The sequence below is a fragment of the Embiotoca jacksoni genome, unplaced genomic scaffold, assembly GCF_022577435.1.
Source record: "Embiotoca jacksoni isolate LCO1_2020_lvr unplaced genomic scaffold, fEmbJac1.0.p SCAF_14, whole genome shotgun sequence".
Lineage (NCBI taxonomy): Eukaryota > Metazoa > Chordata > Actinopteri > Embiotocidae > Embiotoca > Embiotoca jacksoni.
In genome coordinates this window covers 17,319,495-17,344,995 of record NW_027185274.1, presented here as the reverse complement: position 1 = coordinate 17,344,995, position 25,501 = coordinate 17,319,495, and the positions used below count along the sequence as shown (strand labels likewise).

The 25,501-nt window shown below is 45.5% G+C and overlaps 1 protein-coding gene across 1 annotated transcript; it reads right to left on the bottom strand.

The window, feature by feature from the left end:
- Window positions 1–5,324: 5,324 nt before the first annotated feature.
- Window positions 5,325–24,581, bottom strand: LOC138197491 (zinc finger and BTB domain-containing protein 16-A-like). Its single transcript, XM_069148366.1, has 7 exons — window positions 24,482–24,581; window positions 21,897–23,141; window positions 19,296–19,393; window positions 16,838–16,924; window positions 10,347–10,517; window positions 9,089–9,256; window positions 5,325–7,869 (listed from the first exon to the last, which is right to left on the bottom strand). The coding sequence occupies exons 2-7, from the start codon at window positions 23,066–23,068 to the stop codon at window positions 7,640–7,642; spliced, it is 1,926 nt and encodes a 641-aa protein (XP_069004467.1). The 5' UTR covers window positions 23,069–23,141; window positions 24,482–24,581; the 3' UTR covers window positions 5,325–7,639.
- Between the last annotated feature and the right edge of the window lie 920 nt (window positions 24,582–25,501).

The window sequence follows — 25,501 nt, the reverse complement described above, 5'->3', positions numbered from 1 at the left end:
GAGCTTGGTTCCTCATATATATAAAGATATATGTATATGTGTGTGTGTGTGTGTGTGTGTGTGTGTGTGTGTGTGTGTGTGTGTGTGTGTGTGTGTATGTATGTATATATATATATATAATAAATAAAGATATATGTATATATGTGTGTGTGTGTGTGTGTGTATATATATATGTATATATAAATAAAGATATATATATATATATATATATATTTTGTATATATTTGTATGTGCATATATACAAAATGTATAGAAAGCATAGTATGAAATGTATATAATATTCTATAGTATGCAGCATGTTATAAACACGTAATAAATGGTTTATGAACTAGTATAAAGAAATATAAGTAAACATATGTGTCAGCAACTATAACTGTCCATAAGTGATACTGCTGAATAAACAGATGATTAATTATTTCGTGAAATAAACTGAGCCAGGTTAGCGCTTTCTCCATGTTTACACTATTTATGCTAAGCTAACCAAAACAATTTTCCTGCTTAATACTTAACACACGCACACACACACGCACACACACACACACACACACACACACACACACACACACAGACTACGATTAATCGTAGTTTTAGGAAGCTAATAAGTAAATTATGACAATGTCAAACTCCTTATTTGAAAAAATAAATTCCGTTAAATATTAAGAAAACACGCATTTTCATTTAATACTTAAAAAAAAAAAAAAAAAAAAAAAAAAAAAAAAAAAAAAAAAAAAAAAATTCTTCCGCAGGTTTTGGCCAGGTCCGTATATATAAATGTATTACTTTGGATGTTTGCTTGTGAAAATGTTTTCTTTTTTATGCTCTCAGTCACAGCATGTGGTGTTAGTTAGAACACATTTGTAAGTCTATGTGTGAATTTGTGAACTGCAGAGCTACCCCCTACTGAGAAGCTCTTTTAATTCACATTAACGGACAATTTGCATGTGCGAAACTAACATTATCAATGTTGTCATGTATATATATATATCTAGTCACAGCTTTGAAATAGGGTTGTACTAACACACAAAATGTACACTGTAAAAGAAGAGAGGGAATGTCTCCGGACACATGAATGAGGACTCTGTTTTGAAAGTAGGACAGAAAAGGTTTCCACTCTTATAAAATGTCCCGGGTTTTCTGATCAGTCTTTAAGTCGAATGATCTAGCTGCCCAAATTTGACGTCTGTCATTATTTTGTTCGCCAGCGTTTGAGATGATGAGACAATCTTTTTCCCCTTGAGAAGGGCTAGTCTTCGAGGAAGAAAGCTGTGACTTCAGCTCACCTGAAATAAGGTCGTCAAGGGAACAGGATTGATGCCATGTGCATTTGAGAGTGCCTGGAAAAAAAACCCATGTCCAACAATGATATGGCTGTGGGGGGGTGAAATGCTTAAATCAAACTGAAGGGACCTTCTAGCTTTCCTAAAGCTTGGCTGAGGTTGCTGGCTCTGCATGTTTGTTGGGTCATGGCACAATCATGTGTTCCCAGTGTAAGCTGTCCAGGTCATGAAGCAGCTCAGGGTGAGGGCAGATCTATGAATCCCCAAACACCACACACACGCACGCACGCTGCCCGGATCGCTCTCCCCGTGTTTCAATAATTGAACTGCTCTGCTGGCTGCCGGTGAGCTCGGCCTTGTGTGGAGCAGTAAATCCTCCATGCTGGAGCCCCTCCTGCAGGTCGAGCTGGGTGTCAGCTGCAGTAATACACTGCCCTCTTGTGGTCGACTTAAAGCTCTCCATGTGAGATCTGATCAACCTTGCAGTTAAAGTCAAAGTAAAACCTCGATTCCTTTTTGTTATCAATATTTTGAAGTCTCTTGATCAAGTTTAAGATATAAAGTGCATGGTGATGACTTGTTTTCCTTCCTCTGAGGGTCGGATGTGTTGTTGTTGCTGTTGGAGGTCACAGCTGATGAAAAGTGGAACAGAAATGTTTTGTGTGTCAGACACTTTGTGGCTTTTATTGTTAAGTTATTTTTCAAAACAATTTAAACGTGGCTGTTTTGTTTTGCAGCACATTAATAATTACAGGACAACACATCTGTGACAGATCTAAACTCGAGTACGACCTCATCGCAGTCGCTGAATGGAATGCAGCCGCGTCTGTATTGAAAATGGCAGGATGAATAAATGGCTGTCATGTATGTGTTTGTACCTTGTCTTGTAGAAGCTAATGATAGCGAGGGCGGGTAAGAGCAGAGCTGCTCCCCACCAGATGGTGAGTAATGTGGTTTGCTTTAGCTGCCCACTACGCTCACTCTAATTAAACAGAGGAGATTACATTAAAAACCGGCTTCCACTCAATCTGCTCCTCCACTGAGCGTGGCCCTGGACCGGAGGCGGGGTTCTACCCGAGGTGGAGGGGTGACAGAGGGGGATCCCCGTTTCACACCCAGACAGACCTACACGGTTGCTTCGGATTTGTTTCCAAGAAAATGAAGGTTAGACAAGGTCGGAATGAAATCAAATTTAGACCACAATGTTGGAAATACAACTGCAGTTCATAAGCAAGGCACTAAACCCTCCTCTGTTCTGGGTCAAAGGTCAACAGCTTCCGGAACTGGATGAATCTCTCAGATATGATGGAAGAAAATCTTGCAGACGGAGCAGTTAATAGAATGATCGCTGAAACGATAAAGGTATAAAGAGAAATTTAACAGGGCAGGAAAAGTTTTATGAATTAATAATTATAAATGAATAAATCTGTTACTAAATATTTTAATTCATGATTTTGAAAAATATATCCAGAAAAATAGATAACACTGGCTAACAAAGATGTCATCCAAAAGGTAAACCAAAAAGTCACACTGTATGTTGTATGTTGTCCAAAATGTCAAAAAAAAAAAAATGCCATAGCATAGCAGGAATCCTTTCCATTAAACAATCAGACACTTATAATCACACTTTGAACCTGTCAGTAGTAAAACAAAGGTGGCGCTGGTTAGCTAACTCAGCTGAACGTCTATGAAGTGTACTTTATACAGTGAGCTGTCGGTTGTTATTGCCTCTTCTACTAAGCTGTTACCTGTTCAGGTTTCTGTTACGTACTGTCTGACAAAAGACTCCTATGTCCAACTGCCGTGCTGCTTTCTTTGTTTATTGGATGCACAGGGACTCAGTCAGTGACATAGAAGATATTGGATGTAAGTGTAGCTCTATGAGTACGGTGGTACTTTTTTTTTTTCGTTCAGGGGGGGGAGGGAGGGAAAACACTGGAATGCGCACCAAAGACTTCCACCGGCCGAAGCCAGCAAATTTACGGTTAATCCATGCCATCCTCAATAGAGATACAATAATTCAATCAGGTCTCTCTTCTAGACTTTCCAAATGTTATCAGTCTGAATGAATGAAATTCTGATAGTAATATGTTATTTTGTGGGGGTGGAGTCTATGGACAGTGTTTTTGTAATTATTCTCATTGGCTGAAGGGGAAAACAAAAGTTCTGCACCGCAGATAAAACTTTAATAAAGTTCTAGATACCTGAGGAGATCAAACTTTCATCAGAAAACAAAACAAAGAAAATAACCAGGGTATAGCAGCAGGAGGATAATATTTATTTCAAATTAAATATGTGACCCCCTCAGATGGACCTCGTGACCGCAAATGTGGTCCTGAACCTCTTATTGGAAACCTTTACGCTGCAAAAAATGAAGTGTTAAAGACCTATCTGATGAGTCGGTTTACAGAATATTTTACTGAACATAATCGGTTTATCTTCTTTATTGTCGGGAGTATTTTCAATTACAATGTTTATTCTGTTTGGAGCTGAACGGAGTCAAACTGTAGCTTATATTCAACGTAAATTATCTCTGTGGTGAAGCTGAGAGAGCTGAGAAAACACAGAGCGCAAGTAAATATCAGTTGTTATCATTACAAAGAGAAACTGTAAACACCACGGGCTGGAATTCAGCAGACCAGTTTGAAGTCGTATAGCTAGAAAATAGATTAAACAATAAAACATTCACATCCCACTCAGAGGCGACGTTATGGGAAGAGGAGAAGATTGAACGGGAAACTGCAGAAATATTTATATCTGACACGATAACCTGTTAAATCCCACAGCCATCAGGGCAACAAACAAAACCGACATCAAGACATGTACGGTAAACGCTGCCAGTGCTTCTCATTAAGACATCTCACTTTCACCGTTTCGTGCGGCAGTCGTGACACATCGACTCGTAGTTCCTTTCACATCTGGGATAAAACACAGGCCAGCTGTGGCTCTGGCAAAGGGCCATCAGGGGTCACCACTGAACCTGGAGCGGCTCCAGCCGCTTGCAAGCAGCCCAGATGTACATTAACAGCTTGAGACTGTGGAGTTTGCGGCCGGAGCCAATAAACCGTTCAGAGGGACCAGCAGCATTGTCGTGGTGTTAATGATGGGCAAGGCTGCAGCAGGGCTGTAGAATAATTATAATAATCAAATAATTGTTTCTACAAGTCATCATGGTGCCATTCACTAAAGTCACTCCTTCTTATTAGTTTTCTGGCGGTCCACCTGAAAATAATCCCGTCATTAATTAGATATGAGGCCTGAAAAAGTGGTATTTTTTTTTTTTTTTGGGGGGGGGGGGGGGGGGGTGTCTGTTTGATTGACAAGCCTGTGGTGCTGTCAGGTTACAGCTATAGGTGGGCGGCACGTAGTGTCCTCAGGTTCCCAATCAGATAAAGTCAGATCTACTGTTAGCTCCTCCCCAGCCCGTCCAAATATGGTCACTTCCTGCTCCAAAATAACAAGATGGCGGAGGCCGAAATACTGAACTCCAGGTTTCAGAACAGCAGTTTACTAACTAACTAACTGCGGCGCAATGGGACGTTCACAGCGTCTGGAATCACAATCGTAGCTTCTCACCCAATTTGTCTCCCCGCTGCTTCTCTCCGTTCCCCAATAATTTGTAACAAAATTTGATGTAAAGAATTGCAGATGGACCACGACTCACAAGAGCGCGTACTGCGCACTGTTCACGTCCAACGGGAGCAGCCGTTTCAAACGGACCGCGCGTTAAAATGAGGCGTCGGTTAGTGTTTTCTTGAACGCCGGTTCGACGTCTCCCCTCCCGTTTCTGTTCACGTTCTCGTGATTATGTTGGCTACTTGTATATTTTCACGATGACACTTATGTGTCATTAGCATACAGAGCGAGGAAGTGAGATCCGATCACAAGTGATCACTCAAGACGGTTTTGGGTCACACGATAATGTCACGTCTTTCCAACTCAAAGGTGTCTCGGGTACGTCAGACCAAACCAGATGAAGCGCTGCCGTATGGAGTTTTACTATTGAATACAGACAACAGAAACAGCAGGCGAATGAGACAGGATGCATAAAATAGTAAATAGTTTTATTCTTTTTTTAACCATGCCACTGAACACTGACGCATACAGAGTTGTGCCTGAATCCACACTGAGAAAAACACTTTCACACACTGTGTTACAAAGCTGTAATGAAGAGGGATTTTTACTGCACACATGGCAAGAAGAACAACCCTGATTGGACACCAGGTCGAGCTTTGATCTGGCCCTGAGGTAGACAGACATTGACATAATCTAAACAATGCTAATCACATCCTTCTAGGACACATCAAAAAAAAGACAGCTGCATTATCACAACATAGAGAGATCAAAGAAAAAACCCTTTTCAAACAAAAGTGCTGTATTTCTTTTGGTCCACCGAGGAAATCCATTTATAGTGCATGTTCATGTAGAATAGATACAGTGAATGTGTGTTTTCATGGCACTGAGTGTTGTTGGCTACTTAAGAAGGCATTGGAAATGCCCACAGACGCCAGGATTTGCAATACACACTGTTTTTTATCCAGAGATCTCAGTCTATTGTCACTTTGAAGGGAACAATTGGAGACAAGCGTGTACTTTTTTACATCAAAATTGCTTGGAACTTGCATCAGAGTATCAGCCACTATCACAGTATGTTGCTTCCAGTTGCAATGTTCAGACAAAAGTGGATCTACATGGCAGTCTATCTTTAATTAAGTAACAATAAACAAACACCCAGAAACAACTACCAAATAGCAAAGACCCATGTACTCAAGCACATCAATGCTCTACTTATAAAAGAGGCACAAGGGAGGGATCTTAATCAAATCAGAGACTTATAAAACACACACATTAAAGATGTTTCTCAAATCATACCAAATGTAAACAGATAGCAAATTACCGTAATACAAAAATACAACATGTTTAAATCTATAAGGCCCGTGTTAGGCTCACATAAGGGAATAACATACCATGACAGTTTGTACATTACAGCTACACTACGACTGACAATAACCTGCTCATAGTAATTCAATGTCAGAATTTTCTTTTCATGTTTTTATAAAAAAACAACTTCTTTTCACGTTTTCTTCAATTTTCTTCAAGAAAATTCTGATTCTGTGATTTTATAAGACATCTATATATAATTAATGATAAAAAACTACACATAAAAGCCATGTTTAGGCTTTTTTTTAATTTTTTTTTTTACACACTGTTTGAACAAGTGAGTTGTGATGTGTTTGTTAGAAAATCAAAACTAGCGACGGATGAATGGTTCGCAGTGGCTTTAAAACCAGCAGTGAGAAGTGAGGAGAGGTAGCGCTCGCTCTAGTAGAAATCATCCCTGGAGACGCAGACTGTGTGATGAAAACCAGCACATATTTGGTAACAAATAAACAACATATAAATAGCAAAAAAACAAACAAAACAAAACAAAAACGATTACAAGAGAAGAACTCAAACTGTGAGCCAGCTACCTCGAAACAATATCACCCACTGCAAGAAAGACAAGGCAATTAAAGAGATCAAGCTTATGAGGTCAAAACGTGGCAGCCATTCAAGTAAAACATGCAGAAAAATAAACAACTCCAAAATAAAAATCCAACAGCAAGGAGAGGGAAAAAAAAAACAACAACAACGAAATCACAGGAAACAAGGAGAGAAAACGTTGCAAAGTTCAGCCGATCGAGCCTTCGTGGAATTATCTTCAACGTCCACGGCACAATCATAGAAGACGACTCGGGTTGTCTGACGGTTTAGCAATCTGTTCAAATTCCCCTGCTACACATACAGGTCAGCAGTTACTGCCGCTGTGGCATTGATTTGAACCACAGTGGATCCATTAGAGATACAGTTAGTATCAAAACTGTGTGTGTGTGTGTGTGTGTGTGTGTGTGCGCGTGTGTGCGTGTGTGTGCGTGCGTGCGTGCGTGCGTGCGTGCGTGCGTGCACTCACATAATCAGTTTATGTCCTTAACAATAACTGTTTCCTTCTTCTCAATGTGAGAATTTGAGATTTCTCTAATTGCATACTGACTCTGGTCAGAAAATACTGTATTTGAAAATGTCATCTTTTACTTTTGGACATCGTGTCTGAGCGAAAATAACCACATTAATAATGACGGTAATCATCAGTTGCAGCCGTGTCGTGTGCAAACATTTCTATTCACGTCCGTGTTCGGTATCTCCTAGAAAGACAACTTTCCTCTGTTTCCGTTTATCCAAAAGGAGTTCGATTTCTTTTTTTTTTTTCCTTTTTTCAAACCCGACAGAAACACTGTAATCCTTCTACAATCTTATCTCATCTTACCAGGTTTTCTCCGTGTGTGTCTGTGTGTGTGCGTGCGCGCGTGGGGTCCAAGTCCCGCTCAGACGTAACATACATACAGGTAAGTCTTTTCTATCCTCCAGTCGGCCGGCACGTCCTCGGGTTTGTGGCCCTTCATGTGCTTCTGCATGGCGGCCAGGCTCGGGCAGAAGTCCTGGCAGATGGTGCACTGGTACGGAGACGCCCCGTTGTGAGTGCGCAGGTGTTTAATCATCGCCGAGTAGTCTCTGGACCGCTGGTGGCAGAGCTTGCACTCAAACGGCTTCTCACCTAAAAAATTCAACAACAGGGCATTAACCTTGTAGACCTGCAGCCGGAGGCCGGCCAGGGGAGCAGAGAGTCACCGCTACCTCACCGCTACCTCACCGCCGTGCCGGAGGATTAGACTTCTAGCAGTTTGCCTGACGTTGATATTAGCTATCGGACTCCAGAGACATTTCAGAAAGGACTCTGAAATGTAAACCGAAAGAAAATGTAGAGTTTGTTGCAAACATTATTTGATTTAGTTAAAAGACCCCTCCTGAGGAAAAAAAAAAAAATAATAATAGTAATAATAAACTTTATTTGTATAGCACCTTTCATACAAAAAAATGCAGCTGAAAGTGCTTCACAGCAAGAGTGAATGCAGTGTTTAATCCCCTTTTTTTTTTTTTATCTTGTTAGCATGTGTTTCATGTGCTAGAAGACATTTCATGAGTGAAAACAAGCAGTCGACACTGCGGCTGAGCGTTTCGAGGCGTTTTCGGACCAAACAGCTCTTCAGACTTTCTTGAGAGGAACTCCCCCCCCATTCTAAACATGTTTTAAGGCCTTTTGCCGTTTGCATTCGCACCGCCAACAGGTGAGATGACGTAGCGCCGCACATGTGGTGCTGCTGGAGCTTTCCGGTTGAAATTGGCGTACACATTTGACGTGTTTAAAGATCCAACATCATTAAAGAGAGCCAATAAAAAGGATAGCTGTGTGATTAGGTGCTGTATTTAGTCTCAGCTTGAATAAAACTCCTAATGCCATTTATCATAAGCGCTCCGCTCATACTTAAAAAAAAAAAAATTACATCTTTGCAGGACACGCTGTCTTTTTATCTGTAAAATACATCTCATTTTAAAACGATTTTCTTTTTGTCAGCACTCAACTGAAAAGAACACAAGTTCGAATGCATTATTCAGATGCAATATGTTCTGACTTCCCGCCCTGTCTGGGAGTCTTTAAAAACGGGTCACAAATATAAACATTGTTTTTTTCACTTATACAGGAGTAAAAAAAAAAAATCAATTTATGGGGAAGATTTAATAAACATTTGAGTGATTATAGAGCAACTGTGTGGTTTATGTATGTATGTATGAGAAGTTCAATTTGAGTTTTGGTCTTTTTGTGGGATTCGATTGAGAGTAAAAAAAATATGTAAAGTACCAGCAGCTGTAACAACAGCGGAAGCTCCCCGTGAAGCCGTCTCCCCTGTGTTTTTTTGGGGGCGTTTCCTCCTCACCTGTGTGGACGCGGTAGTGCGTCTCCAGCTGGTGTTTGAGGCTGAACCTCTTCCCGCAGCCGTTGCACTCGTAAGGCTTCTCTCCCGTGTGGATGCGTTTGTGGCCCCTCAGCGTGCCGTCGTCTCTGAAACAGCTCCCGCAGAACTCGCACTCGAACGGGTGATCGCCTGAAAGCACAGCCGCGTCACCGACACCGACACACGGCCCCCGTTAACCGCCAGACGCGTTTCAAAAGGCCAAGTCCGTCCCCGGCGAGAGGCGGCGCAAGCGTGTCGCCGCGTAGGTCAAACAGGCGCGCAGGCCGCTCGGCACATGCACACGGAGCCGGGAAACAATGTGCTCTCAGACGTCGCTAATGTTGTGACACGTGGATACTCCCCTCAGCTGTCTGCTGATAGCTAATAAAAGTCCTCCGGGCATGTGCCGCTCTGTTTTCTATACTGTAGTTAATCTATTTCTCTCCTAGGCTGAGGGTTTGACTCATCTCCAATGACCTATGTGCCTCATTATCTCAGTGTCCACAGCAACAGCCAAGTCAGAGGATACATTGCGCTCCTCATTACAGGCCGATTCTCCCCCGATCCCCCACCCCACTGTGGAGCAGATGACATTTACAAAATGTTACTTCCAAGCAGAATGGCATACAAACAAGATACGCTGCCATGGCCAAAACTCCCTTCACTTCTGTCTCTTCACATCAATTATGTATTTCTCCTGTCTAGACATCAAGTCGTCCTGACAGCTGCGAGTGTTATTTAAGGTAAAAGAAGAAAGGGGGACATCTTTTGAGTAAATATCTCTCCGTCTCCCGCGGCACTAAGACTCACCCTCGGTGGAACACACAGACAAGTCATTTCCATTTGCTTTTCCTTCAATATTTATTTGGGTTTCCTCTATCATTTCGGGTGAACCACACGAGAACTGACAGCCGTGAATTGCACAGGCCCAAAGGCTGTCTAAGAACCCAAAATATAAACAGGATGAAATTGCCCAAAATATGCACCGGCCATAACGGTACAGTGCTGTCATCAGAGAGGTGAGTCATCTTATAGAGGAGGGAGAAAAGGAGGGTGGGAGAGGATGCATGCAAATCGACTAAAACCTTAAAGCTAATAACCTGAGGAAATTAACCTATATACAAAAATAAATGCAGCTGTCTGTGTCTTTTGCAACACATGCACGGGTTCGACACCAACATGTGCAGGTTTTTATGACACCGTGGAGAACAAAAAAAGGTGCCAATAATCCGTCTCTTACCCGTGTGCGAGCGCAAGTGTCTCTTGAGGGTGGTGTGGCTGGGAAAGGGGCGCTCGCAGTGGCTGCAGATGTAGCTGTGCATGCCCGCGTGGACCTCCATGTGCTGCTGCAGGGCCTTCTGGGTCTGAAAGCGCTTCGCACACAGCAGACAGAACACCGCCATGTCAGTCCCTGGAGAACGCACAAGACACAGACGCAGTTATTTCAGTACCGTACACAGACAGGGCCTTAAGTGGGGAAACTGGGTCACTTCAACTTTGTGTGAGTCCTCTGAGGGAAAAGCTTCTTTCAAAGAGCAAGTGCCTCTACCTAAACTAACTCCCCTAAAAGCCCAGAGGCACTTTCAACTCGGAGTCTTTATACGTTCTATTTTAGAACCATGAAAGTCATTGTTTTCTTTAAGAATTTCCCACACAATGCACAGCATGCCAATCACACAATCAATGGCTCCTTCCTGGTGTGTTAGATGTGTAATTATTCCCTTCATTCCCCATCAGGACTCAGCTCCAGCCTGTGAAGTCCTCTGTCTCTGTGCTCAAAGAGCAGCTGATAGTAGCTCCACCCTAAATGATGCCTACACGGCGCGCTCCGTGCAGAATGTTAAGTAGTGATATCAAGCCATTAAAGGCAGGACTGCAGGAAAAAACACAATCCAGTTTAATCCTGTGTGTGACCTGGCATCTCTTTGGGGCTGCTTTCCTGTTGCACAGAGTGTGGAGAGGAATACAGATAGGGAGTCGCTGGCGGGGTACTTTAAGTCAAAAACGTCTATTTGAGGAAGATCCATTGGCTGTCATACAGTCGAACACTTGATCTACAGGCTGCGTATGCCACCCCTCAAATCCTGCCTGGCATTCATGCCCGTACAAATTCACACACGTGTGGTGAGGCGACTGAGGGACTGGACATAATGTGCACGTCCTGCAGAGTGACGCCTTAATGTGAGATTATGAGCTGCTTATTTCTCTGTCTGTGCAGGTTGCGGATCATTTACAATGCTAGCAGGTCCCATCGCTCCCGACTCAGATTCAATCAGACATCTCCAGCGGAGGATCATTAGTAAACAGAGGACTGTGCCAGCACTTCATTGGAATTCAAGTGGGGTTGCTGTGTCGCATTTAAAATGCAGTCTGATGAGGTCCACTAAATCAAATCATTTGTTACTGTTATTGAAGTGCCTTGAGGCAACTGGCAATTAAATTGGAATTAACGCAGGGAGAGGGATACAGCACACTCATACTAAGGAGGAAGAGTGTCAGACGCTCGCTTTAGGTTCAATCAAGTTAACAGAAATGCCCGTTCAAAGAACAAAAGAAACGGGAACAAATCAGGCAGATTTCACATTCTCAGGGACAAATCAAATCCATTGTTTACTAATCCACAGATCACAAAGGAAGTCACTTTTTATTTATTTATTTTTTTAGACTGAACATTTCACATGAATAGAGCCAGTTTTGAAATTCAGCTAAGAGAAGTGATTGTGTGTGATCATTAACAGGAAGAAGATTGGGATGAAGGATGATCCCAACAGTCCTGCAAGGGGAGGCGATGTGGTGGAATGAGCTGCACCTGTTTCAGAGGCTTTAGCCTGGTGGACTTTAAGCACAAAGAGCAACACAATGAGGTTCAGGCCCCCTCATTGACGAGTCCATTAGTCATAGGCTCCTCACGCAACTCCTACAATTCCTCGTCTTTATGCCGTCTCCTAATGACCGAGCCCCTGTCTCACCCACGGATCACAATATTTTTGTTGTATACAAAAGAGCCAACGTCCTCGACGCCTCCGCAGCCCCCAACCCCACCCACGATCCCCTTATCTGTTGACCATACAGGAAATCCTTTCAGTGTCGAACCGGCTTCACTCTGCCCGAGTCATACCTTACTAAAGCCAGCTCGGAGTGTGTGTGTGTGTGTGTGTGTGTGTGTGTGTGTGCGTGCGTGCGTGCGCGTGCGTGTGTGTGCGCGCGCACGGTGACGCAGTGAAGATAATGATCCATCCAAAAATGGCTGGAGACGTTTAAAGAAGCGTAAATGCAGTGTGAGCATGACCTGCTATGTGAAGCCCTCATCTGCTTTAACCTCTTGTAATATTGTCTGCAGCCAGCAGGGGGAGTACTTTGTGTTGTAATGTGAGCTTCAGGCAGAGCAGAGCCCTCAACCCACAGAACACTATTTTGCACCTTGTAGATACTTCAAAGCTTCTTTAATTATCCTCCTTGCACGCTCTCTTTGTAAACCATCATATGTTGTAAATGTCTGTTTCAATGCAACTCGCGTGCTTTTCCCAAACTTTTAACATCCTGGTTTCTCCCCGACACGCGCAGACACGCATACACACATACACACCAACACACAAACATCCTGATCCTTCTGTCACTGAAGATACACCCGAACAAGAGAAAAGAAACATGACAAACATTCTGTCACAAGAGTCTCAGTCTTGATCTCAGGTTGACACACAGTGACAACAGCTCAGCAGTCGTTTCTCCGTTTTATATCCCAGCGCAGCCCAAAATAAAAATACCAAATAATATCTTGAAGTGGAAACAAAAAGCCTTTTTGGAGGGCGAGGAAGTGTTTTTTCTGTGTGTGCGCGCGCGCGCGTGTGTGTGTGTGTGTGTGTTAGTGGTGGCATTTTGACTCACTGCGCCTCGGTTAACTTTTCAAACAAAAAAAAACAAAAAACAAAAAAAAAGGATTTGCAGGCCGTGGAGTTTTCCAGTAAGCTTCGGTAATAAGTGCAAGAGGAGCTTCTTTATGAGAGAATAAGCCCTAAAATTGGCCGTCACTGACCCCTGCTTTCTCACCCATAACCAGACAATGGGGCCTGGGATTTAGGCTTTGAGGCACAGGATGACCCCGTGACCTTTGGCCCTCAATGGGGTAAATACCATGTAATCAATGGCATTTCTCAAAGGCCGGAGAGCTGACTGAGCATTGTGTTGAGCTGGAGGGAGCTCTGACAGTCGGAATAATCATTTACTTTTCAGCAATCCTGGTACGAGGCACAAAACATAAAACATTTACTGTGCGTTATATCAACCGAGCCGCTTGTCGAATGCACAGTTTGGTTTGTAGCCGAGGCCGGTTTGAGGTTGAAATGCACCAAGACGATGTGTGTGCTCGTATGATTTAACATGGTCTGCCTTCGTGCATCTGTCACTTATTGAAGCCCAACCGAAGGCGAGAACCAGCCGGGGCTCTCACGCTGCCTCGGAGACAAAAACCATGTGTCTAGGCAACCAGATAGGATCACCGGTCCTTGTTGGGGTGAAGTGTTCAAGCTAATCCCTTCATTCACAAATAAGCGCAGCCTGTTTCTTTTCAGGCAGCAAACAAAAGTTTTCCCACCCTGAGAATCTGGGAGTAAACCCGCCGCAAATTGAACAAGGGATCGTGTCAGTGATGACCGCAAAATCTGGACGATTTCTTCAGAGTCCAGAGTCGAAGCGAGTAAACCGATGGGCTTGTGGAAAGTTTGCTGGAGTACGAGGAAACAGAACATTACATTTGAACTGTAACGAAGCAAATAAGTGCCATTGTTTTTGATTAATGCCTTCAGAATTCGGGCTATTCTAGTATTTGTTAAATCGTGAATGAGTCAGCTAAATCAAAGCTAAACAAATCACCTGCTGGGATTGAAACGGCCAGAAACTTGGCACAGATTTGCATCAGTGCCGATCGTGTCCACGAGCATGCAGTGTGAAGCCGCTGTTACTCTGTCCTCGGGCGTGCTCGGCGTGTACACACAGCGTCTGCTCGCTCACTGCCGAACATACACAGTCATGCAGGCCACATTATCCTGCTGGCAGACCTCACACGACCCCTGTGCATTCATGCTTCCGTATGTGTTCCTGCAGACGGCTCTGTGTAGATGTGTGTGTCGGCTGAAGGAGCGCACGCGCGCGCACACACACACACACACACACACACACACACACACACACACACGCTCGCTACAGTACCTTAAACAACCCCGGGCGCTCATCAGTAGACTGCTAATCTACCCGAGTGAGGAACAACCGACTCAATAATTAATGCAACAAGAGATACGTTGCTCGTGTTTAAGCACCATTCCACGGACCGGCTCATCGAGGTCACGCTCGCCTCCATTCCTCGAATGTTTACTGTGTCTTGTATCCTTCACTTTTATGACAGGTCCATCTGAGGACACTGTGTGGAAGAAGAGTCGGGACACAATGGCCGAACAGAGCACAGTTCAGCTCAGTTTAAGGCTTATGTGAATTACAACTGGGTATTAACATGAGGCTGCAGCGCAATGATGGACACGCAATTAGGCGAGCTAAAAGGTCTGCGGTAAAAGAGGGCCGCATTAGAAAGCCTGTTCTGTGTCTGAACGGACTGCGGGGCTGTTTAATTAGGGTTCGGACAGAAGGTGATATTATTCACTTGATGAAGCAGCCTGTAATGTGTGGAAACAGTGCAGCTGCTCTGAGCACACAAAGGCAGCACTCTTACGGCCTTTTTTTTTTTCCTGGAGGCTAGGTGGCGACGAGGTCGGCCGAAGCACATACGTTCGACCTCTGATAGCAGTGGCGTCGCGTTTTCCCCCCAAAAAATTTAAGAGCCTCAGCCCCAGAGCGTCGACTTGTTGTGATAAAACAAACCCCTTTGTTGTGCGAGCAGTTCGGAGACAGATCCATTCTTTTATTTTGGGCACCGACAAGTAGGTCAGAGGAGACTATGACAGCGCTGTGGTGAGGAGTAAACAGCAGCACATGATGTTGTTTTCCTCTCCGTCTTGGCATCGGACTCCAGCAGCAATCCTCTCGCCCTCAGGAAGTCCTCACATACACCCCCCCCCCCCCCCCCCGTCCTCCCCTTTCCCACAGTTCACCCCTCCTCCCTTTGATCTTTAACAACCTCCGGTCGTTCACCTCTGACATATCAAAACGGCCACAGAGACTTTCACTGTAAACTGGCCCCTGCAGCCGTTATGACCAGACTGCTTCAGACTAAGGTCTCCCTAAAGGAGCATTATTTCCCCTGCAGAGGAGGTGGACAGCAGCGCTGCAGCTGCTGAGGTCTGACAAGTGTTAATCTGTTGAAAGGAAACTCATTTGGCTCACTGGTTATGCCGCATGGCAAATTGAAGCCGAGGCTGCACCGAGCTATCCCGCCTGCTTTTTTTTTTTCCCACAGCAAATATCATCCAGGTGATTTATGAAACGTACAATCTTTGGGAGCTTCACCCCCCCTTCACGTAACCTCAACGCGGCTGATTGAATTACCTGCCGCTCACGTCGACAGGCCGCGAGCGCGACAATAAGAGTCAATAAAAAGGGTCATGCGTCACGGCGGGCCGAGCTGAGGGAGTGATGCCCTCCTGTATCCCCGCCGCCGCCGATCCGCTGCCAGGCTGAAAACTGAGCTCTGGATGTTTACAAGTCGGGGGAAGATGAGGGTAGAAACTTCTGGGCATCGTTAACACCCCTCCATGTCCACAGACATTAACTATTCATACTGTGTGTGCCACCTGGAGTTACAGTTACGTGCCAGTGCTCCTGAGAGGGTTATCACCTTTCTCTGACAGTAGCAGAAAAGGTGTGGATTCAGACACATGCACCATCCGACAGCATCACTGCTGTATTTTTAGCAAACACCATCAATTCACACTGAAGCAGATGAAAAGAGCAGTTACTGACTTCTTGTTAATCATTAATTAGGTAACTTCTGATAAGTAAACAACCCTTTGGAAGTCGGACTTGTTCACATAAGTACAGATTTATGGAGAGATAGCGTCTTTTTTTCTTTTGCTTTCTCTTGATTTGACTTTTTATCTGTTTGGTAGCACAATTTGTTGTTCTTGGACTTGTTTCTAGTTACTGTCATATTTTCCTGCGCTTTTCCTTTCCGAAAAGCACTTTCAAACTCTGGTAATGACTCCCGCTGTTCTCGCAGGTTGTTCCAAAACCCAGAGATTGCAAAACAACATTCAGGTTCGTGCAGGCGCTCGGCCCCACAAAAAACATCTAGACAAAGTATTGTGACACATCCCTCGTGGCAACTGTTAACTCCAGACATTCCCTGGATAGAAAAAAAAAAAAAAAAAAAAAAAAAAAAAAAAAAGGACATTTGTGACACAAATATTTTCTCGATCTGAGATCACCGAAAGATGCAGAAAGGTGCTCGTCTTGTTGTTTGTGTGTGACTGCGAGGAAGGGGGAAGGAGGTGAGGGTGTCTGTGAGGCTGTAACTGCTGCTGTAAAGCTCCGGCTGTGGCAAAGTGGCACGCGGTGAGGTCTGGATGCCAAGAGATATTAGTGGGTGATATGCGAGAGGACCTCCCGCCTCCCTGTTGATAAATTATGGAGCATCATGACAGGAACAGTTTAGCCCAGCCAGCATGACGAGCAAGTTTAGACCCGCGATCACAACCCTCGTAGTCACGGCTTACTCAACAGCTCAGCCGCCGCTGTCCAGGTTAGACGTGGTGTATGCTGCGCATGTCTGAGTTGTTTGTAAAGTACCTGTGTGCGTCTGCCTGTGGGCCTCCAGAGCATCCTCGGAGGAGAACGTCGCTCCACACTGATCACACACCAGCGCCTCTGCAGGAGCTGCAGACGAAACAAAAATCAAATTCATAAGCAGGTCAGACACGAACACAACTACGTTGCGTTAATATATGCGTTTATAATTGTAGAGCCTATCATTTAATTTGGCATTTAAAGACAAAAAAAAAAGAGGAAGAGAGAGAGAGAGAGAGAGAGAGGGGGACAAACAAAAGGCAAGCAGGTGGAGAAGTCACCAAAGAGCCGTGTGCTTTTCAGATGTTAACACACAGAGTCACAACGCAGAGCACGAAGGAGCGCCGTAAAAAAAAAAAAAAAAAACACAACTGGGGGACAAACCAAAGCACCAGACTGGGTGCGATGGCCCTCCTTCTTCAAGAGACCAAAAAAAAAAAAAAAAAAAAAGAGAAAGAGAGGCGAGCTGAAGAGTTTTATTTACCGTGGCCTGTTATCAGTCTCTGAACAGTGAGCAGGCTGTCTGCCTGAGAGGCCACAGAAGGACTGGGTGTTCTCTGTACAGCAGACGCTTCCCGCCTGCGGCACATCCCTTTATCAAAAAAACACACTTCAGAGTCAACACCCCGAATCCCATCGCAGACACTGTAACTACACTTCCCAGCTCACCTCTGGAATGCCCTTGTCTATTGTGATGAAGACATGAAAGAGACAAGTATGCACACTGCTTGCAGAAACGTTCAGCCCTTGTTGTGCACTCACCTCACACCTGCACAGACAGACACATAGGACACACACACACACACACACACACACACACACACACACACACACACACACACTCTGTCTCTCTCTCTCTCTCACAGCTGTTTGGATGTGGGTTGGCTCTCACAGAGATGTAAATCGGTTGCAGATCCATACTGGCCCAGGGCTCATTCACTGATCTATTTTCTGCTCAGCTGGCTTTAAATGAAGTTAAAATGACTCATTAAAACACCCACAAGCTTTGGGAACTCTGAGCGCTGCAGCCTAAATGTGGTCCTCTTTCAACTCTTACGATGCCTCCATGCACAGACACTGAGCCACTGTTCCCAGCGCTGCACGCAGGCAACACAAAAAAGCCCCGATCTGTTCAGTTCTAAAAACAACAGTTTCTGAAAACAAACTCTTTCTGCTTTGGAAGGTTTTGAGTTTTGTTACACGGCACAAAAATAAAACTCGGGAGTAGTCTTGTACGGTAGTAAGCAGCGTTGTAGATGCTGATGTTGTGTGACGCTGTCCAGTGTGCTGTGTTGTGTTGTGTGAGATTGTGTGATAAGGGAAGAGGAGAACATAGTGCATTGTCTTGTGCAGTCAAAGGCACGGAGTGTGCTCTCATCCATAAACCATCAAACTGTCTCCAGACGCGGCTGCAATCGTCCTCCATCAAAACACTTTGTCTGGCATACCAAAATAAGAGCCAGCATCGAGCTGAATACCAAATCAGCCCATTAGAGCGGTGGAGCACTCGCTCCTTAGCAACCAGCGGGATCTGAGGCTGCTATACCGAAATACACAGCGACAAAGAAATGAGATCCACGTCTCTCTTTTTTGTAGTATTACGGTCTGACACGTCGGGATGGGGAGAGGTTATGCAAAAAAAAATCAAATTAGGTTAAAGGCGCTGCTGTCTCGGATTGAAAAAAATCAAAGCGTGTTGTGGAGGTCTAAAGAGCGATGCCAGACAATATGCGTGTTTAGGGTGACGCCGAGGAAAAAAAAAAAAAAGAGGGGACGACTCAGGTGAAGTTTAAAAGAAGCAGATTCTCTGTCGTCTGTCAGCAGTCTGTCACTCCCCCAACAATCCTCAGAGAGCAGGCGGAGGGAGGACAGGGACTTCGCCTTGTCTCTACACATATTCCAACTGAGGTTTCTGTTTTAGTTTCATTTTTATTCCCCCCCCCCACCCACCCACCCCTCCCCCCTCCCCCCATCCCTCCCTCCTCTTTCTCTATTTTGGATAAAGTAGCTGGGAGAGCAGTCAGGTCTGATTAAGTCTGCATTTGGGTACAGTGTGTTCCTGGACACACATCTGCGAGCGAGCCATCACACACGCTTCGGAACACTGGCAGAACACCCAGGCCTGCCGGCAGCTGATGATGTCATCACTCAGAAGGGGCAGAGCTGGCGAGCTGCCAGAGTCTCCGGAAAAAAAATAAAATAAATAAAATACACAGAAAGGACTCAAACGGAGGGAGACTAGAGAGAGAGAGAGAGTAAGGGAGAGGTACACAGACCGAAGCATGGAACGGAAAGCATGATCCAAGTATTCGGAGCAGCACTGACTGCTATGGGAAGAAGAGTGTGTGGAGGGGGGGGGGGGGGGGGAGGGGGATGGACAGGTGCATCTGAAAGGCTGCACTGCTCCATCATGAGCGTTGATCAGCTCTGTGATATAATAATGTGCGAGTTTACGAAGTACCTGTGTGAGACAGCATGTGCATCCTGAGCCGCATGCTGTCCTGGAAGTGTTTGCCACAGTATTCGCAGCCATTTCCCTTCTCCTCGGTATGCAGCCGCCTGTGGAAAAAAAGAGACACACACACACACACACACACACACACACACACACACACACTAATGTGAGCGATGTTAGCGCAGACGACGACGGAGCGGCGGGCGCACACGTGACGATAATAAAAGTGCGGTCTCCCAAACCTAGAAGCATCATTGTCCTCGCAACAAGAGGAGCGTGTTTTAATTCCGGCAAAGAATCCCTCGTTGTGTGCAACATCATTAGTGCAAGAGGCCCTTGGAGTTGTGAATCACAACGCATGAATGCTGGAAGAGCACAGACAATAGGATATCTGGCTAATTTCAGAGTGCAGACATACGCGGTTGTCCCCCTCCTCCCCCACCACCTCCCACACACACACACACACACACACACACACACACACCCCTCCACCCGCCAGCACTGCAACACACTGGGCACGCACACAGACACACATGCACTCTCTCCTGCATCGGCATTGAAAAGGAGGGAAGGAGATGATTCGCTGGAGTTCCGCCGGCAGCCAAACCTATCATATCATATCACACACATCCAAGCATGCAAGGCATCTGTACAGCTATCCTTACATCACCCCGCTAACAGCGCAGAAAACGGCCTAAAAAGATGTGCGGTTAGACACACTCTGTAGTCAAAATAAACGAGTGCTAGGATGTAATTTAACACACATGAAACCAGCATCGACGCACCGACGAAAAGTGAATCATTTTGGCGCTCCGGCTCAGAAACGCACACCGGCTTGTTTTCTTTGCCTTTTTTTTTTTTATTATTATTATTATTTGCTCGAAGTTTTAAGATTTGACCGACTTCTAATGATAATGCTTTTTATTTCGGGTGGTCTGTTGGTCAGACGGTCTGAGGTGTGAACAATGTCTTTCTTTTTTTTTTTTTTTTTCTCTCACCGCTGTCAGCTGTTCAATAAAAAAGCATGAATTAAAAACAGAGCGTCCTGGCGGCCCAGGGGTTTGAGGAGCTGACCATGAAATCAAAATGTTTCCAGTTTCAGTCCAACTGGGGGTCATTGTTGCAACTCCTATTCACTTAACTCACCATCTGTTTCCCCTCATTTCACCCAATCAAGTCACTGATACAATAGATAAAAAAAAATATCTGAAGTTAATTAACCTAGGAATAATAGGACAACATGAACTGCCTCTAATTAAAAGGCTCAATCGCCCTATAATTGGAGTTATTAGCTGATGCTTTGTGATCTTTAAATTCACTGAAATACTGTAGTTATAATTTAAAATTGCATGACCTATTCACACACACACACACAAAAAAAATGCATATTTCTCATTTTTGGAATGAAATTTCCTTTATTTCCAAACCAGGTCTAGTTTCTGTAGTTTCACTCTAAACTTGGCCAGGAGATACAACCCGATCCACAGTAGAAAATGTCAGTCTGCAGACCAGGTGGATGCTCAGTGACCTGGTTACAGACCCACAGCAACTTCTTTAAATCCTCAAGCTGAGCCACCAAAGCGGCTCTTTTAAAACCTGCAGACGTGCGCCTGTCTCCGTGAGTAAGCAGCGCGCATCACTAAAAAGATCCCACGGGATGCTCCGTTTCAACGGAGCTCCGGAGCGGCGCGAGGCTGAAATGTCAGCCACGGGCGCCGGCCGGGAAAACGCTGTGATCCTAATCACGGTTCAGCTGCGTTGTTCCCCACTCCGCGCTCCCGGATCGTCTCGTTTCTAATGATCAGCGGTGAGTCAAATGCTGCCGAGCACGCACAATTACCAACATCTGCAGTCGCAGTTAATGAGAGCTGTCGTCGAGCTGGTTTTTGTGTGCACGGTGACAAAACACGAACGGATGAGCTCGGAAATAAAAAAAACAAACACAGGTTAAAAAAAAAAAAAAAAAAACTAAAAAAACAACAACAACAACAACAACAGAGCGAGTGGTGGAGCAGAAGTTAGCCATCATCTTGGTGAGGCGTCCAGTCCTCTCTCCCCCCCCCTCCCCCCCGCCCCTCCTCCCCTCCCCGCCCGAGAGGCTCCTCTCTGCCGATGTGCAGGAATGCATCTCAAACAGCCCGGGAGACGACACAACAAACCATCAGACAGAATTTAGGAGAACAAGGTTTTGTAAATAACAGGGTCATGTGACACCAAGGCCTTCTCATATCAAACTCCTCGCGAAGACCCGATTCAAAACTTGCCCACACGTCTCACTGTTAGGACACGAGAGCAGGTGTCCCTGAGAATAAATTAACATATTTGCTGTTGCCGCCTGCAGCCTCTCACTCGCACGGAACATCAGCATCAAGGGAAAAAAGTCCCAAAGACAAACCAACAGGTGAATTCAAGAGACACGTGTCATCATGCTGCACAATCAAACATCCGTCCCTTATGAAAACGTGTTGTCTATTCGGCAGAGCCTTCCTCAGAATATAAACTATGAAGTCTTTTTTTTTTAATTAAAAATTTGGTCCTTTTTGTTTTGTTACTTCGAGTAGATTTAAAATACAAAAGGAGGCGTTGACGGCTGTTTGGTGCGGTTACCTGTGCTGCTCCACGGCCTGCCGGCTGTGCAGCTGAAGCCCACACTCGCCACAGCACTGCTGGCCTTGAGCCGGGCCCTCGTGCCTGATCCCTGCTGCGAACTGGCCCAGCCTGCTCAGGAGCTCCCTGTGCAGCAGGCCCTGGTGCAGCAGGCCGCTGTAGGCCCTGGGGTCCAGCGCCACACCCAGGGACGGGGCCACCGACACGGACACCGGCACGCCCTCCCTCGTGTGGTTGGCGGCCACGGAGTACAGGGAGGCCAGGTGTTTGTCGGCGATCCCGGGAAAACAGTCCAGAGGGCTCCCCGCCGCTGGCCCTCCCTCGTCGGGGCCCGTGTGCAGCTCTCGAGCGCTGGTGATCACGCTGCCTCTCAGGGGCGTCCCCGGGCCCTCGTCTTTGGGCTGCTCCGACACGCTGCCCTCCCCGGCGCTGGAGGATCTGCCCTCGTAGCCGTTGGCATCGTCCACCTGCATGTGCTCTGATTTGATGCTCGCGGCCGGATCCAGGGACGAGTCCCGGGAAAGCTCTGCGCCGCGCTGCTGAGCCTGCTGGGAACTCTCCATGTCGACCTCGGCGTCCAGCTTGGGGCTCGATCCGGGAGCCGCGTCGGCCTCCGGCCCGGGAGAGCTCCTCTCCGTCATGTGGTACAGCGCCAGGTGGTGTAGAGCCGTGGGGGTGGTGGGGTTGGATCCGTCCTGTATGGAATGCTTCTTGGACATCAACACGTGCCTCCAGTGCCGGGCCCGGCCGTGGTCACCGTGGTCTCCGGAGCTGTGATTCCTCACCGCCGCCTCCTCGCTCTCCTCCGCCTGGATGGTCTCCAGCACCTTCAGGCACTGCTCCTCCAGGTACTCGATCTCCAGGATCTCGGCGGCGTACAGCAGGTCGTCCAGGTCCTCGGCCGTGGCCTGCAGCGAGGCGGTGTAGGCGTACTCCAGGATCTGCTGGAAGGTCTTGGGCGACAGGAAGTCCAGGGCGTAGCGCAGGCTGCTGCGGTGGAACAGGATCTCGAACATTTTGCTGGTGCAGGCCAGGACGGTGCGGTGCGCCGGGAACTCCTGGCCGTCCACCGTGATGATGACGTCACACAGGGTGCCGGTCAGACGCATCTGGTTGGCCCGCTGCAGGAGCGTGCTGGAGTGAGTGGGATTGTGGAGCTGGAGAACACCCATGTTTGTCAGACCCGTATCCACTCGGACCTTCACTGAGCCCGCGCATGAGGTGTGGCTTCAGCTGGTGGTAGGTCTGAGGTTTGGGTGGAGGAGGAGGAGGAGGAGTGTAGTGAAGGGGGGGGGGGGCATAAAGGATGATTAGAGCGTGTTTCACTTCTAATATGATGTAAAAGGCAGTTCATCACACTCCAGTGAACACTTTTATCCTCGCTCAATCAAAAGTAATATTTCTAAAATATTATGAAATAAGATTTTTTTTTTTTTTTTTTTTTTTTTTTTATATTAAATAGAACCCCAGCGTGATTTCTTCAGGATTTTTAATTTTTTAAATTTTTCTTTTTTTAATTTTATTTTTTGATGCACCCGACATGTTTATGCATTTTAATTAAGAGCCAACAGCAGACAACAGGTCGATACGCGCAAAGCAACAGTTTCCATTGCAGGTGATTAGTCTGAGGTCTCGGTGAAATCGGTCACGTCGCCGTAATAACGTCTGCATACTGAGAGGTGACGGTTCAATTTGTCAAGCTGCACACACACACACACACACACACACACACACACACACACAGATCCGTGCCCTCAACAGGTAGGCCGGCTATTATCACGCGCCTTTCAGGGCTGATTAGTTAATTTAGGCTGCGCACGTTCGTGATTAGATGCGTTAAAGACAATTAAGCCGCTCTGCTAAAAAAACCCCAAAAAAACCCCACCTCCAATAAGTTATCAAACTATCACTATGACGGACGCGTGAGGACGAAGCGCACTCCAGCCTCGCGCACAGGTTTTTTTTTTGTTGTTGTTTTTTTTTCTGGACTCCATTTGAATAGCTGTGTGACTGTCTAAACGATGGTTGAGCTGTGTGTGATGTTTGCTATTGTGGGACCGCTGAGCAGCACCTCGAGGGGATGCTGACAGGCTGCATCCTCAACTAACCGCAACATCAGAGCGCATCAGGTGCACACGCGCGCGTGCAAAAAAAAAAAAAATAAAAAAAATAAAAATCCCCCCCCCCCCCCCCCAAAAAAAAAAAAAAATCCACCTTTATTATCCAAACACGTTGCGACACTGCGCGCTTATTTTACCGTCTGCACGGTTGTTTGAGACAACCCTGAATAAAAGAGGCAATTCCTGTGAAAACAGCCCGGTGGATATGACGGTGACCCGAACAGGCTGATTCAGTCGGAGCGCAATCAAGTTTGTAAAATCCCAAATCAGACTGCGGACCAACTTGGGTCGATTTCCACATGTGAAAGGAAATGACCAGGAGCCGCCACAGAGCCGGAATAATTCTAAATATGAATAATTAAAATAAGTCTGAGAGAGAAAAGTAGTTCACCGGAGCGGAATGAGCTGGTTGAAACCCTGTGCCGGGCTGAGATGGAGAGAGGCGGCTGTCAGAGTGTCTCTTACCTCCGTCTCCTAACGTCCTCCGTGGTTTATCCAGGCAACATCATGCTTACACATTTCACAGTACCCGCTCCAAACTCAGTCCTGCTCCAAGTAAGCAAATCATCACCCAGCAGCGACGGTCAAACCAGCAGGGGGAAAACCCACACTTCCGGCCACGGCTTTCACAATAAAATCCATCCCGAGAAACCACGTGTTGAAAAAGGGAGAGGCGTGAAGGATTGCGCGTGGTTAGGGGTCAGGATTTAAGAGAAAGTGGAAGGTCACAGTAAAAACAAATAATTACAGTGTATTGCAACTAAATTAAAGAAATGAGCGAAGCGTTTTTTGTTTTGTTTTTTTGGAATACATTTCGTTTAAAAGAACATGTTCATGGTCAGATTAAGACATTTTTGACTAAACTAAAGTTCATTTCTATTTGATGAAGTTACCAGAGATCTGATCAATACCTTTTGTTGTGGACAGTGTTGTAAATAAAAAGAAAAACATGTCCATGTCTTTGTTGATTTTTGCCAGAAGGAATAACGCTGCAAACATAGCATTGAATTAGGAATCATAAAGGTGAGCAGTGATTTTAATTTCCATATTCTTAAATCTCTGAAGCACATTTTTAGCAGTTCCCGCTTCTTGTTTAGATGCATATTTTTTAAACGAGGTTCCCAGTCAAATGTCAAATCCCTGACTTTTCCCTGAGTTAAAAAGCTGAATTTCTGTGATCTATAATGAACAAAAAACTGGCTGAACTTTACAATTAGCTGTAAAATTTACCTGTTTCTGGAATGTTTGCGTTTATTAGCAGCTGCAATAAAAAAGCATCTTGAACTGATTGTTGATGAGCGGAAAGGACATAAAACACGTACAAAATACGAGTAACGTGGAATCACGGGATAAAAAAAAATATTACATTTTGAACTCAAATTGAAACAACAAATACAAACACATTTCCCCGATATTTCATGACTGGGACAAAAAAGTGATCACATCTCCTGACCTTCCACGTCTGAAAAAGACCTTTTAATAACC

Bases quoted from the DNA above. Each gene is read 5' to 3' on its own strand.
- LOC138197491 (XM_069148366.1), bottom strand. From the start codon at position 23,068: ATGGGTGTTCTCCAGCTCCACAATCCCACTCACTCCAGCACGCTCCTG. The intron at 16,925-19,295 runs GTACTTCGTAAA...TTTCGTCTGCAG, and splicing joins GCACATGCTGTCTCACACAG to CTCCTGCAGAGGCGCTGGTG. The intron at 9,257-10,346 runs GTAAGAGACGGA...CTGTGCTTTCAG, and splicing joins ACACTTGCGCTCGCACACGG to GCGATCACCCGTTCGAGTGC.